This window comes from Solenopsis invicta, chromosome 15 (genome assembly GCF_016802725.1).
Source record: "Solenopsis invicta isolate M01_SB chromosome 15, UNIL_Sinv_3.0, whole genome shotgun sequence".
Classification (NCBI taxonomy): domain Eukaryota; kingdom Metazoa; phylum Arthropoda; class Insecta; order Hymenoptera; family Formicidae; genus Solenopsis; species Solenopsis invicta.
The window spans coordinates 4,715,431-4,729,990 of NC_052678.1; the positions used below are offsets into that span (position 1 = coordinate 4,715,431).

At 42.6% G+C, this 14,560-nt stretch overlaps 2 protein-coding genes across 2 annotated transcripts; both read right to left on the reverse strand.

Annotated features, from left to right (window-relative positions):
• Positions 1-9,202: 9,202 nt before the first annotated feature.
• LOC105207720 lies at positions 9,203-12,050 on the reverse strand. The gene is made up of 4 exons (XM_011177328.3): positions 11,895-12,050; positions 10,852-11,445; positions 10,449-10,632; positions 9,203-9,897 (listed from the first exon to the last, which is right to left on the reverse strand). Exons 1-4 carry the CDS (start codon positions 12,033-12,035, stop codon positions 9,659-9,661), a joined length of 1,158 nt encoding a protein of 385 aa, XP_011175630.2. The 5' UTR covers positions 12,036-12,050; the 3' UTR covers positions 9,203-9,658.
• Positions 12,051-12,619: 569 nt separating this feature from the next.
• LOC105207726 (cuticle protein 18.7) lies at positions 12,620-13,835 on the reverse strand. Its single transcript, XM_011177340.3, has one exon. The coding sequence runs from the start codon at positions 13,682-13,684 to the stop codon at positions 12,941-12,943; it is 744 nt and encodes a 247-aa protein (XP_011175642.1). The 5' UTR covers positions 13,685-13,835; the 3' UTR covers positions 12,620-12,940.
• Positions 13,836-14,560: the final 725 nt, after the last annotated feature.

The window sequence follows — 14,560 nt, forward strand, 5'->3', positions numbered from 1 at the left end:
CGTTAGTGTGTTACTTTTATTTTTTTTCCTCCGTACTATCACTCTTTGATAATGAACTACTCTTCACTTTTACTACCTCTCGCTGTTTACTCTTTCACCTGTTACTTCTACTCTTCTATCATTACTACTATTCTACTCTATTACTCTACTACTGCTACGCACTACTATTTTTACCATTATTTACTATTAGTCACTTCTACTATCACTTTGACTCTTCCCGTTTCATCTTTTCTCCCTCTGTTAGAAATTCATAACAATCCGCATTGTCAATTTGTGATGACTGTGGTAACTTTCAAAAGAAAATGGAAAGACTTATTACGATATTTGAATTCAATGACAATGCAGATCGTTATTATTCTCTACGTTCTAGCATCTATATCTGATAGCTATATATCTTTTCTGTCTCTCTACTTCTCTCTCTCTCTCTCTCTCTCTCTCTCTCTTCATCATCTATATTACTTCTATCTCTCTTAATCTTTCTCACATACTCTCTCTCTCTATACATATATTATTATATATACATAATAAATCGTATGTGCTTTATACTGTACTTCTATTCTTATCATTACTATATTATTACTCTACTATTGTATTACTCTACTATACTATGAGTGCTACTGTTGCCGCTCCGACCAATGTTTGCTCTTATTGTAATCGTCAATGCGTTTACGACTCGTAAGTAACTGTATGTCCTTGCCTACGTCTTTATTTTATCCCATTTTTAATGAAACAATGACTTTTAATTCGAAATTTTCCCTTTCCTATTCCCTTTTCCCTCCTCTTCATCTATTTTATGTTGCGAATCTCTGTACCATTTTTTTTCTCTGTCACACTACCCTTCCGACATGTTTATTTCTTCCGCTGACTTATCCCCCCCCCGCCCCCCATTCCTCTGATATCACCGAGTGTCGAAGCGAGAATAAAAAGACTTCGCGAGCGAGCGGGACGAAAGTACATATACATATAATTAATCTTCGATTTGTCAAGAAAACGATTGAAACAAGAAAAAAAAAATAAACCTACCCGTTTTTTTGTGTTTTTTTTTTCTGTATGTCTCCGGTCGCCTAATCGACCTTCTCCCTGTGTGAATCAGCTTCCATTTAGCGCGATCTTCGAGAGCGACCTAAAAGACCATCGTGCGATCTTATTTCGAATAGAAATTTCATTTATTTTTTATCTCTGAAGGATGTGTGTGTGTGTGTATATATGTATATGTATATATATATACACATATACACATACACACACGTAGATATATATGAGGATAAGGTATATAATATATACTTATGTATATGTATGTATTATACAATATATATACGCACGGATAAATCTTTTATGTTGCTCCTTACGCGCGATCCTCAAACTTTCCCCTCATGACCTGCTTTTATCTTATTTTTTTTTACCTTTGCCTTTTTTTAATCAAGAGGAACCGCGTCGATGTGGATCAAACGAAACGGAGTGAATCGTAAATTGCACATCGCAACAATCGTGATCCACACATACACACGCGCGCGCGGCGACCCTTACGGTCTATACAGGAAGAAAGGGTGACCGAACTTGGTGTTTCGTATCTTCCAGCGCGTCTGGAAACTCTGCATTTCTTGCCAGAAAAATTTAGAAGAGAAGAGCGCATAATTAATCGTTAATCAATCACAATTGTTCGATCTCTCGATGATTTTGTTATCCTACATCGAAGTTGATGTGAAGTGAACGAAATTTTATATCGAACTTTCTCTAGATTTTGTAACATCGAAATCGTCATGTATTTAGATTTGTCGATCTCTTTCGCACAATTTGACTAATTAAAGCGCTCACCTGACGATACTACGTTTAATTATGCACTCTTCCGTTCAGAAATGTGATGATCAGATTGCGTTAGAACGGGCATGATATCCTCGACGCGTTTGAAGATCGAGAAACGGAGTTCCGCCGTTCGGGAGTGAGGGAGGAAGATTTTCTTGCGCACAAGCTCGCCCGAAACAATCATTAGGAATTGTGCCTAGATGTTTAAAACACTGTATTCTATGGGATCAACGTCATTACCTTTTTAGAATCGAGAAAGAGTGCGCGAAGCGAAGTGACGAGAAAAGGGGAGAGAGAGCGAGAGAATGAGACGAGAAGCGAAGGCAAGAGATGTCTAATGTGGTATTAGAGAGACAGGAGAAGAGAGAACGGATCGAGTCGCGATCCACAGAGTAATTTATATATGCGTTGGCAATGGTCTCCGCCGCGACGTCGATCGATCGCGTCGAGATTGCGTGCACGATCGGAAGCCGTGCGATTATTTTGCTCCGGTGGCACTGAATTTTTGCCAACAGGTGTACATATATACACACATACACACACACATACATACACTTCCGATATATATGTCAGAAATCACTCTCGACGTCCATTCATATCCATCGGAACGAACTCCGATTCACGTCGGAGCGAATCGCTCCTTATCCTTAACATGAAAAAAAATCGAAGAGATTATTATATTAAAATCCTAATCAATGATTACTTCTAATTAGAATAACGGCCTGAACGATGAGAGCTCATTATCAGGCGAAAGATGAATCGAACGAACGTTGAAATTCGGCGAGCAAAGGGGGATTTGCTCTCAACGCATTGTTGAAAAATACTTGATGTAAATACTTGTATTTTTATTGAACAAGATGCATATATCTCATTGGAGGGGGAGGACTATATATTTTGCGTAAAGTACGCCGGAGCACACTTTGGGGAAGCGCACACGAGCTATCGAATGGACGTCGCGTTTATCTCTGACGAGCTTGACCACTATCGTACTAACGTTTTGTATTGTCAACAATGCTGCATAACTAAGTCTAGTGGCACTCTATATAATTTCGTATTCCATATATCATGTTCTACTTGTACCTCTAGCGTTCCGTATATCTATGTAGCTCTACATCTGTCTGTATACTATATATATACATGCTATATATATACACACTCTTATCTCAATGTATATATATGTACTGTACCTATCCTCTTCTACCTTCTAAGTCTCACGATCCACTAATGTTACTCTTTTTTTTTTCCTCCCTTACCTCTACGTAGCTTATTACGAGGGAGATACCTCATAGCTGTGATACACTTGCAATCGCGAATCTTCATTCTGCAGCAATAATATTCGTACTAGTACTTTAGAACTTTAACTTTCGATGAAATCCCGTTTGATAATTTTTTCATTCTTTTTTTTTTTTAACTTAGTCGATCTACATTTCCTTTCCTCGAGATTTTATTGTAATTAATTACAGAGAGATTTAATTTTTATTTAATTATATTAATTTTTCAGATCTCTGTTTCAGTTCCTCTTTTTTCCCCGGTGACTTTTCTTCCAGCTCGAACTGATCGTCGAACTATCGCTATGCTACTGCCTGTCGTCGTCTTCCCCTTCGCCATCTACTTCGAACGGCCTACTATTACTACTACTACTACTACTACTATTACTATTACTACTGCTCTACCACTGTTACTATATAATTCTACTATTACTGGAAACTTTGATTTTTTCGGCACGTGGACGCTCGCTGAGACATTATTGTCGTTATTGGCTCGATAACAGTATCGCTACGCATGAAAATAAATATGACGATGACTGTCTTGCGTTAATTATACAAAAAATAATTGATAACGTTGTTCGTGCCGCGGCAGTTCGATATTTTATTATATCAAGTATTCTTTTACAATCTTTTGAGAAATATTTCTAAAGTAACGACGCAGGATAGAAGATAACTCAAAGCGCGTAGCAACGTCGAATCAAGAACGACATGTGACCGGGGTGTCGCATCAGTTTCCGATCTTCGAAATCTTTCTCCTGCATGATGCTGTTCTCTGTGCATCATTGTGTGACTACACGAGACACACGTTCGCAGACACACCACGACACCCTCACGAGCAGCAAGATATACACCTTATAACGCATCTCACGTGTATGTTTCCGAAGTCCGGCGCAACACTTTCGGTCACCAATTAAATCACCCTGATTCACCATGTTCACGAGTGATGCGAAACTTGCCGATTTTGTTGGGACGAAACGGCGATCGGTCTAATAATTGAATTAATCGCCTGCCGAAATCGTCGTATGTGTGGTATACGCGCGTGATGAAGCCATCGCGAAGGCTTCGTGTAACTAGGTAGACAAATGACTATTCAGATTATGCGCTTTATGAGGGGAAGTTCTATATATATATATATACATATATAAAACATATTTGCGCCGTGGAAGACAAACTCGCGGGAGTTCTCCGATCGCCGGGAAATTTACGAGGTCGAGCGTCTTCCAAGCGTCGTAGTTGGCATTTGTGTTAAGATTCACACGCTGATAAAACGTAGACCGGTGCATACAATTTAGATAAATTACTTTATAACGGATAGCGCGATCGCGCGAGGTAAACGTAATATGTGTATATAAAGTCTCTAAGTATCTCTCAGCGTTCCCGAAATTAATAGAGAAGGAGAACAACGGTGGACGCTGATTAGTCAAAAATTAACGTAGCGTAAATGTAGGTAAGCTGCTATATAAATATATATATATTTTTTTTTTCGTTTAGTAAGAAAATCGGAGGTCTCGTTCTCTTTCAAGGAAACCGATGCGTTCCGAGTTCAATCTCGTCCGATTGCAGCGTATCGATAAATTTATTTCTGAATGAAATAGAAGTAAATTTATTTGATTCTGGAAAAGGTTAACATCGTGACTGAATTTTTGCTATTCTCCACTTCACAACGTAGACACGCGTAAATAAAGCCGCGAAAAAAGTCGGGTGTGTCATGAAAATGAAGTAATAATCAATTCACATTTCTTTATTCACGTATGTTAATATCAGTGGAGCGAGAGTTTTCACGAGACTAACAACTAACGATTTACGAGGATAATATGTAAAATTCTGACTGTGATAAATTGGACCTGTAAATAATTTTATTCCCGAAGGAATATTGTGTCGAATTTTTTTTAGCGATACGCTGCAAATAATTTTGCACGATAAAGATGAGAACTTTAGCAAAATATTTTTTTTCGTTTCTATATAGATTACAAGCTCTGTAGACTTTAGAAGCACTCTTACAACGGACCGTTTATTAAAAATGAAGATGACAAACTTGCAATTAGTATTTTTTCTCGTCACATCAAAATTATAATTCTTTTTAAGAAATATCCATTTATAATCCCCTTTATAAATAGCTTCGTACATTAATGTGGAAATCGAGTTTACATTTAGCGTAACGTTATTAATAATTGGGAAAATCACATTAATTATTTTATTAAATTAAATTGCGTCTATAAATAATCCATCAATGTGATCGTGTGATGTATAACTGCATTTATTAAGCTAATTAGTATTTATGTCGAGTTTTTAATAACTTTCTCCATTCCTCTAACATTTTTGCCATTCTCTTTCTATCAGAGAATATTATTATCAGTATTCACTAGAAATTTATTGCGGACAACATTCGCATGGTTCAGTATTAAGAAAGTACATCTCTCTATCGAAGCATGTAACAATAAAACTTCTCAAAAGTGAAACGCAACGAGAACGACAACAGTACTTCCAGTAGTATCTCATCGTCTAAAACAATTGACGCGAAACTGTAGCATTTAATTATTGTCGTTATCCGTTGTATTGTCGATCTAATGTCTTGTTGTTACTAGTTCAAATTTTTCAATTTCTCTCGACTTGCCCACTCTTTTTCGTACGTCAAGCTTGTAGCGCTGGCAAGAAAGTGAACATTTATTCCTTCTTCGTGCAGTGCATAACGATTCGCCCTCTCATTTTTTTTCCAGGGAGAATGTACTGTGCGAATGACGGTGAGGAATTTTTGCGAAAATCAGGGCGCGAAGATTGAGGAGAGTACGAGACAGTATGAGAGAGAGAGAGAGAGAGCTCTTCAGTGTCTGGATACAAGTTTTTTAGAAACGAGTACGAAGTCAATTGTTCATAATTTAACGCGTGCGTGGAAAAAAAAATAACCGCGTGCACACCTTTCGACCATAGTCAATCGAAATCGTCGATACGCGATTATATAATTAAGTCAGGCTCACGCGAGCTAATTTATTCGTACACTGACGCGACGTGGAAAACCCGAGTATTCACACACGTACATACACGTGCAGCAAATAAAAGAAAAAGAAAGAAAACCGACGCGTACAGATTATACTCGTATACATATTTATGCGAAGAAGGGAGAGAAAAGAATGGAGGTTAATAATAGCGAATTATATATAGAGAGAGAGCACTAAGTAATAAATTTTATCGTGTCGCCAGGTAAGTCGGCAGTAGTTTCGGTTGAGGCGTAGTGCGAGGGAGAGAGGTGTAATAATACAAATAAAAAAAAAATAAAATAAAAAAGAGCGAGAGAAATTTAGGGATGTTGGACGGGCCGCGTCGTCGCATCTTCCATCCGGAGAGTCGCAAGACCACCTCCTCCGAGATCGAGTGTCTCGGATCAAACAATCAAATCGCCACGTTTTTACAAAGGCAAATCGCTACACGCAAACGCATGCAGGATCCACGCCGAAGGCAACTCACGCGAAAACCGGTTGCGCTCGATTCTCTCGTTTCCTCGCGTCGGCGATGATTCGATCACACGATCAAAGTAGAATTGAAATCCGGACTCGCGCATGCACGTCGGCCCGATCGGGTTCATGTCATTATCGTTGATATTTAAAGTATACCGCCCACACGCGCGCAAATTAAAAATCCGCGATCGAGAGCAGGCGAACGTGGCGCATTCGATTCTCATTGGCGAGGGATGAAATCTTGGCGCACAGTAGAGAACATTTTGTGTTAAAAACGGCCCTTGTTAAAATGTTTGTGCTGAACTTGTAACATTTAATTTAACATAATGTGATTATGTTATTTAAATATTTCGTGTTAAATTGACATTTCTCAGTTACAAAATAATTGATAATATGAAAAATACATACAATTTTGAAACGTTAATTTTCCAAGATAAATAAATAAATGAAATGTACGTGTTAACATATCACAAGTATTAATTTTACCGAAGAAATATGCTTCCACAATTTATTTTCAAGTTGTATCAAATTATTACATTTTTTTTGTTAACTTTTGTACACAATATTTGTGTACAACTTTCTCACATATTCATCTTGTGCTGAATTAACACAAAAATATGAGCGGATTGTTTTTCGAGACACGCGAATCATGTTTTTCAACTGTGCGTAAACTGTCTTCTTCATATTTTTAAACATTCTTAAACGCTAAAGGATATTCAGAAGATTTATTACAGACAATTCCTAACTTTCGAGAAAAGAAATTAACGAGGGAGCTTTTTTCTTTTTTCGAAATCCACTTACGAAATTTCTTTCGATGCCACCCAAGATGAAAGGATGAACAACCTTTTCTTGAAGCTATTTTCGCAAAAGAATCAAGAGGTACCAAGAAGTTTTAATAGAAGGCAAACGATCGATATGTGATCAAGATGATCAGGGAACGATGGCAGAGGTGATGAGATTGGGTGTGGGAATTGTTTTAGTTAGAGAAATTGAACTGTTTTTCTCATATATTGCTCACGTAAAGTTAAGTAAATATTTTATCTTTTGCAAGAGAGAGATGTTTTCCGATTGGTGGTCGCTGCGCACGGTGCGCACGACCGAATGTTTGCGACGAGATGTTCGTGTGTACAGTAGTTCATGCCTGTATAAATTCTATGTCCTGTTTTCTCGGTATAATTTGGCTCGCATTGACGTAAATCGCGCGCGCTGTGTGAGGGATCTCCGCTGGGAAACTGCGCGGGTCATTAAGATTTGGCACTTCAGGGCATTTCTCGAACGACTTTTGACTGCGAATCTCATTAACCCGTGCAGCTTTCGCAGAGTCGTAGATGTTCGAAAGAATCGCGGCGGGTGGCGTCCACAGGTACAAGATACGCGTATCCCGCCAGAGGTATAAAGGAGTATTTCGAAATGTATCTTCCCATACAGCACGGACCTCCAAGGGATGTCCTAAAGACGTTTAGAGAACGTTCCAGAACGTCCTTCGGATAAGTTGTGCTCTGTGGGTGCTCCTGCATTTAAACGAGCGTATGAAAATACTCGGAACATTCGCGCGAGCGTTAAGCGCCTGTGTTAACAGCATTCCGTACAATTGCGCGCCGTAATTATCCGTCACTAGTAGCAGCGTAGCGAATATGTAGATCAGGTAGAGGTGGGAGAATAGGGAGAAACCGCGTGCGGGTTGATGAACAGACAGTACATAAAAAAAATAAGAAGAGTACGCGCGACGAGGATCGGAGGGTATCGATCATCCGAGCTTCGAAGTTAATGCGTTTGACGTCTAGAACAAGTGTGTTATATATAAATATGAACATTATATAAATACATATTATAAAATTTAGATTTATATATATATAAATATATATGTAAAAGAGAATGTTATGTATAGAGAATTGGGCAACAGCGGGGCGTGGAGAGGCACAGATATCAATTACGTCGTTATAACTCTTCCTTCACGCAAAAAAAGACGCTATTATAATTTTATTGTATCATTATTATCGTTGACATTATTATTACCGATCGAACAGTGGTCGGTAGTCTTGTTATCAAAGCCTGCTTGTCGTTTTCGTTATTCAAATTGCTGCACCGTTGCGATTTATGATCGGCGGTTTCTGCATTGTGGCTTGAGTGCGCGGGAAACGGATGAAGCTACAACCGACCAGTTCGACCAACTGTAATTAATTTCGCGCGAGATGCACCCGCCTGTAATCACCGAGATTCGTTCTCCGCCGTGGTAACGAATTAGTGCAGAGCGCGATCCACCTCGAGCTTAAATCGCCCGCAGAGTTGCGCGGTCGCAACACCTACCGTAAACGATTCAGAATTAAGAATAAATCTTGGGCCGGCAAGGGTGGACCCGGCGTCCGCTGAAGTGAAAATTCTCCCGAACAAGGATTACCCGATTACGCAATTGTCTCACAATTTTGAGGATAATGATGAGCTCGTCTGACCGAGGCAATATTGCGCTGCGTTCGAATGACGTTGCCTTTTCGAGAATCGCCAACCCCCCCGCTCACCTCGGATCAATTTAATCAAAGATTTAAGACTTAAGGCGAGGCGGAGAGTTTGACATTTTAACACTGGTATTTTTCGCTCGTGTCCAAATCGTCCTGTTCGACGTCTCTTGAACGTGATCAAAGTGTTGAAGGTATGCTTTGTTCTAATTGACGTATGGTGTAGGCGCTATTGTGTAGTAGTTTCGTCATTTTATTATCGGATGTCTTACATTAGTTCATAATTAGGCTCTCCCATCGACTATAAAGAGCTAGATTCTTTTTTTTTTTCTTTTTTAGACACTACTATTTAACATCCCATTTATATACCTAAGTATTACTTCTCACGCTATACCAATGTCTCCATGTACCAATGACGAGTGACGATGGCGGCGATGGCGACGACGATGCTGATTTTGATTATCTTTGTCCTTAGTATCGACCATATACGTGTACTACTCCGTTGTATTGTCCGACAACATCCTGCATTATTTTGTAAAGAAGAATAAAAATATCTTGACAAACGCAGAAAGAAGAGAATCCCAATCCCAGTTTGATCATTTCACATTGTTCGACCTTCTAATTCCAGCCTATACCGCGAGTGCCCCAGGGAATCGAATACTTTATATTCTCCCCGCTGTGTTTACAAAACGTAGGCGACATAGTGGAAGGGTGTGGACGCTACGTATCTGATGACATTCGGCCTCGGGATTGCGCTAATCGGTGCGATCGACACAGGATTGACGGCGCGAATCTGTTCGGTCGTACGTTGCGACGATGGTTGTTCCTTCTTCGGAGCTACCAGCGTAGCTGCTCCCTCGGTCTGGATCGGCATTGCGCTCTTCAAGGCTGTTGCCGCTGGCGTGATCACGCCGGAAGCACCTGCGGAAAAAAACGGCGAGACAATCATGTTCATTAGCATCGATTCTAGCGCTACCCTCTTTATAATTTGCTGCAATTTGCACCACGTGATTTGTTGCAAACCCAATTTACGGTATCAACGAACGAGTTTGCGAACCGGTCGCGATCGCAGTGGGAGAGGAGTGGCCTCAAACGGTCTTCGGTCCCGGAAATGGGACGACCTTCGGAAGAGCGGCGAAAAGAAGGTAGGTATAAATGAAGGAATACGATCTTGATGCGATCGTACCTTTTTTAACTTTTTAATGGAAAAGGGATTATTTTTAGGGCGTCGCGTAGCTGTAATCTTTTCTCGCAGCTTCAAATGAACATAAAAAAAAAAAAAAAAAAAAACGTTTAACTCGTGAAATAATTCGAAGACGTGTGTATAGAAATGTTGCGGGATACCATGCTGAACGGAAAGTTTGAAAGTGTTTAACGAAAATAGCCCACGGCGACTTGGTATTTGCAATCAGAGCAGAGGAGAGAGAAAGAGAGAGAGAGTGAACGGTAAGGTGAGCTACAATCATAATGACCTTCAGCGATCGATGACTCCGGTATGACGGAAGGCTCGAGCTCGTAGTTCCCATAGGAGATCCGAAATATCGGTATCGCGTGTTGTCCCGGCGCCTGAGACGAGAGCACGCGTGAGAAGATTAATGGGATCGCTGGGATATTTGCGCCGTCGACAATCTCCTGCGATACTCCTTCAACGAATTCCTGTGGACAATGTCGGAAAATGCCAATGAGAGAAGAATTTTGGAGCGGAATTATTTCGAAACGTCCGCGTACACCTTAGACATTCCATTGGACGACCTTTTAGGAATTTGCAAATTTTACGAAGTAATCTATTGAAAATGTTCAAGAGCTTTTATCGCTTTTACCACTTTCTTTTCGTTTTACAAGCCCATTGTCTTTGGCATTTCACGGTTGACGTACCTTTTGCGCGCTCTTCTCGCTCGCCTTGTCAATGCCGTTTCTCGAAGCGACCGCCTGCAGAGTCTCGTCGCTGTCCTTCAGTTCGATATTCTTCGTGTTCTCCAATGCTTTCTGCTCCTTTCCATTCTGTGAAGTCTCCGCGATCTTGGTTCCCGGTTGTTCCAGCGTCTTAGAAAGATTCCCGTCACTTTGGCTCTCCCCGATCTTCTTCTCGCTCGCATTCACCCGATTCTCCTCGCGATGCTGAGCCTCCTCGTCCCTCTTGGCCGCCAGTTCCAGGGCCTGGAGATGCTCTGTGCGCGCGGCCATCACTTCCGGCGTGTCCTGAACCGGAAGCGGCGCCTGCGGCAGATTCGTCGCGATCACCTGGAACCCATTTTCACTATCGGCGAAGTATTGCGCGGTCTGGATGACACCGGTCTCGTCGACGTAGCTGTAACTGCCTCTGGTCGCGCCGTTGGACGTTCTGACCTCCGACCTGGCTGATCCTGGCGCGCTGTAGCCGAAACTGTATTGGCCCAGGCTGTCCTGATAGCTGAGGAACACCGGCGGCTTAGCGAAGCCGCAGCCGAACAAATAGTAAATAACAAAAATCTGAAAAAAAAAAATAGATAAGATTAATTTATAATTGACATTTCTCGCGTTGCGATTTGTGAGACCTGTCGCAAAGTGAATTAGTATCACCGTATAAGTCATATCTTCGTCGTAGTACCGTTCAAGCTTTTTATAATACATTTCAAACTTTAAACATAATCCAAATGTTAATTTGATATAATTTACAATAGCTACGTGAAATACGAAATACAAAATTACAACTGTCCTTTCCGAGACAGATAAAGAGAATTTTTAACTAGGAAAGTTAAAGATTACACGAGAAGGGGTGAATTCCCGACGATCTGCACCAAGCAACCTTTTGTACAGAGAGATAATTTCGGTATATGCAGCTAAACTATTAACCAGGGACCAACCCCGGAGTGCAGTCGCGACGGAGTCTCAGAATCGCGATCCACCTACGCGAGGAGTCGCAGGAGACGATAACTTACGATTTCGCTCCTCATGGCGATCGTGTCGGCGGCACCTACGGTATATCCTCGACGCGACACGACACGCCAGGACACGTTTATATACGCACGCGGTCGCGTGCAACCACGCCCTGCGGTGTCGTGATGCTCGCCCTCCTGCATCCTCTTCCCTCGCGAGTCGCGAGAAATTCGCGAAGTCGTACCACGCCGGTGGATCACCGCGGCGAGAACTGGTCACGCGAGTGGTCCCTTCGAGGTCGCGGACTTCGGAATCCGGCTTCACGGTGTCTGCCGCCTGCCGCCGAGAGACCGCCGGACCGGCGGTGCTTTTTTCCGAGCCGAGATCCGCCCAACTATGCATGCCCTAATACGTCGGCCGTCAGGGTCGCGCATAACACAACGCTCGTTATCGCGGGGAGGTTGCCGATGGCGGGATGGATCCCGAGGAGGAAGATGCCGCGGATTATTGTTAATTTATCAGCCGATTACCTACGATCGTGTATCCACGGTACGCCTCTCGACGACGAGAGTCATCCCGATGACATCGCGATCGATTGCTCAGGGGTGCGGAGACTTTCGACTCGTACGCGAGGATCTGCCATGCGAAATCCCTCTTACGGGGACCATATGGAATAATGAAATATGGAAAACTCTTGCCGTACGTGTCTCTCGCATTTGCATTTTATCGGGACGAGTCGAATAGCCTAGCGTAAAATATGTGCGGATTAAGTGAAGTATCATATTCATGTATGATAACAATTTTATTGGTTACCTTACGATATATTGGCTTTGGTGTATGTGTATATATATATATATATATGTGTGTGTGTGTATCATTTATTTTTATATATCTAGTACAGAATACACATGGATTTTCAGTTAAAATAAGCAAGAAACAGATAGGAGTCTCTGTTACTGTCATAGTCGAGTTTATCATTTTTTTGTTGAGAAGGTCTCTACAATAGACGTACCAATAATTTACGACTGTCATCTGAAATTCCGCAGTTATTTAATACGAAGCTGCGTGCAAGGTAAGCTATATTTTCTCTTCAAGCGCGAAACCTTCCTTAGTAAATCAATCTGCCGTAAGCGAGCGCCGGACCGGCGACTGCCAGAGCGTCGACGGACCTCACGTCGTTCGCCAGATTCCCTTCGCCGCGCGCGACCACTTCCGGCACATCCAGCGGCCTGCCGTCGGGGCCGACGCGCACCAGGGCAGCGACGACGCCGTTGCCGAGCACCAACGGCACCACACGGCTGTTCACGCGTATAAGAGAATCGCCGGACGTCGCAGCTTCATTTGTCTGGTCGGTCTTCTCATTTGCGTGGGTGGCCGTGACTTTTGATGCGTCCAAGATTCTGCCGTCCGAACTGTTGTCGACGTCGTCAGGCGAATCCAGTGCGCCACCACCGGACCTTGCAACCTCGTTCGCCAGGTTGATCCTCTCGTTGACGTGCGCGGTCGCGTGAGCCGCCTTCGCGACCGCGACTTCCGGCGTGTCCACGACCCTGCCGTCGGCGCCGAGAGGCGCGGAGGACGTCAGAATTGGCGGTGCATCGTAGCGAACGAGGGAGGACGATTGTCGTCCTCGTAACAATCCAACAACCGATCTCGCAGCTTCGTTCGCCACCCTCGTCCTCTCGTCGTCGTGCGCGGCCGTGACTTCAGGATCGTCCGGTGCTCCGTTGTTGATACCAATTTGCGTAGCGGGTACCAGGGGTGCCGCGTACGTCAAGGGTACGGACAGAAAAGCGGGTTTGGCTGAGGCCAGGCTTACCAAACTGAGTAGTACGATCACGAAACGCTTCATCTCTCGCGTGATTTATTTACGCCGAAAGTAATTCCACGCAATTCTAGATAACGAGTAGCGTAACGTCGCGGGATGCACTCAGTGACGTGCACCGGTGCAGTCACTGCGCTCGCCTTTATAGTTCTTCTCTTTATGGGTCACGTAATAGAAGGCCGATAGCGTGGGAGGGCGCGAAGAAAGAGATCTCGGCTCGTGAGTGTGTGTGTGGTCTGCAGCTTCCGTTTCGCCTGGGTAAGATAAGCCTAGTTTTGTAAAGCGAGAGTTTACGCCGGATAAGAAGAGACGACGAGGGGAGAGACGACGAGGGACGACGAGATGAAACGGAGAGGGATTTTCTTTCCGTTTCTTTCCTGCCGAGGCTGGGAAGACACCTGATCCCGTTTCCATTTCTCTGCCAGATCGGCCGTGATCTAGAAGGTCGCGCCTGCGACGCGCTTCGAAGGCTGCGCTCGATCGCGCAATCGGAGCGGACCTCTAGAGCGGGCTTGTTGTCGTTTCTGCTTGATTAAGGAAGCCTGCCTACTTGCATACCTGTCGCGTTACTTAATCCTCGATTAGTCTGACGAAAACAGATTTGTCGATCCATACCCACTCGTCGCATTTCTGACTATCTTTTAATTGATCTATGACCGATTTCTTCACACCTCCCGATAGCTATTTTACAGATAAAGATATCCAGCAAATAACCAAAAATTTGTTTTTTTTTTTACTGAAACCTGTGGTATTTAACGGATAGTTATTCTTCATACTATCAATTTTCCACACAAAATGTTAGAATTTTAGTAGAAATTACTACATTCTCTAGGAGATATTTCATGGATTAAGTCTAGAGGAGAAAAAATTGGGCACTGTAGATTACAAATTTTAGAAGACACG

Excerpts from the sequence above, each read along its gene's own strand:
- LOC105207720 (XM_011177328.3), bottom strand. The coding sequence starts at position 12,035 with ATGCAGGAGGGCGAGCATCACGACACCGCAGGGCGTGGTTGCACGCGA. Across the intron at positions 11,446-11,894 it reads TCGCCATGAGGAGCGAAATC|ATTTTTGTTATTTACTATTT; the intron begins GTAAGTTATCGT and ends TTTTTTTTTCAG. Across the intron at positions 10,633-10,851 it reads GCGAGAAGAGCGCGCAAAAG|GAATTCGTTGAAGGAGTATC; the intron begins GTACGTCAACCG and ends CATTGTCCACAG.
- LOC105207726 (XM_011177340.3), bottom strand. The coding sequence starts at position 13,684 with ATGAAGCGTTTCGTGATCGTACTACTCAGTTTGGTAAGCCTGGCCTCA.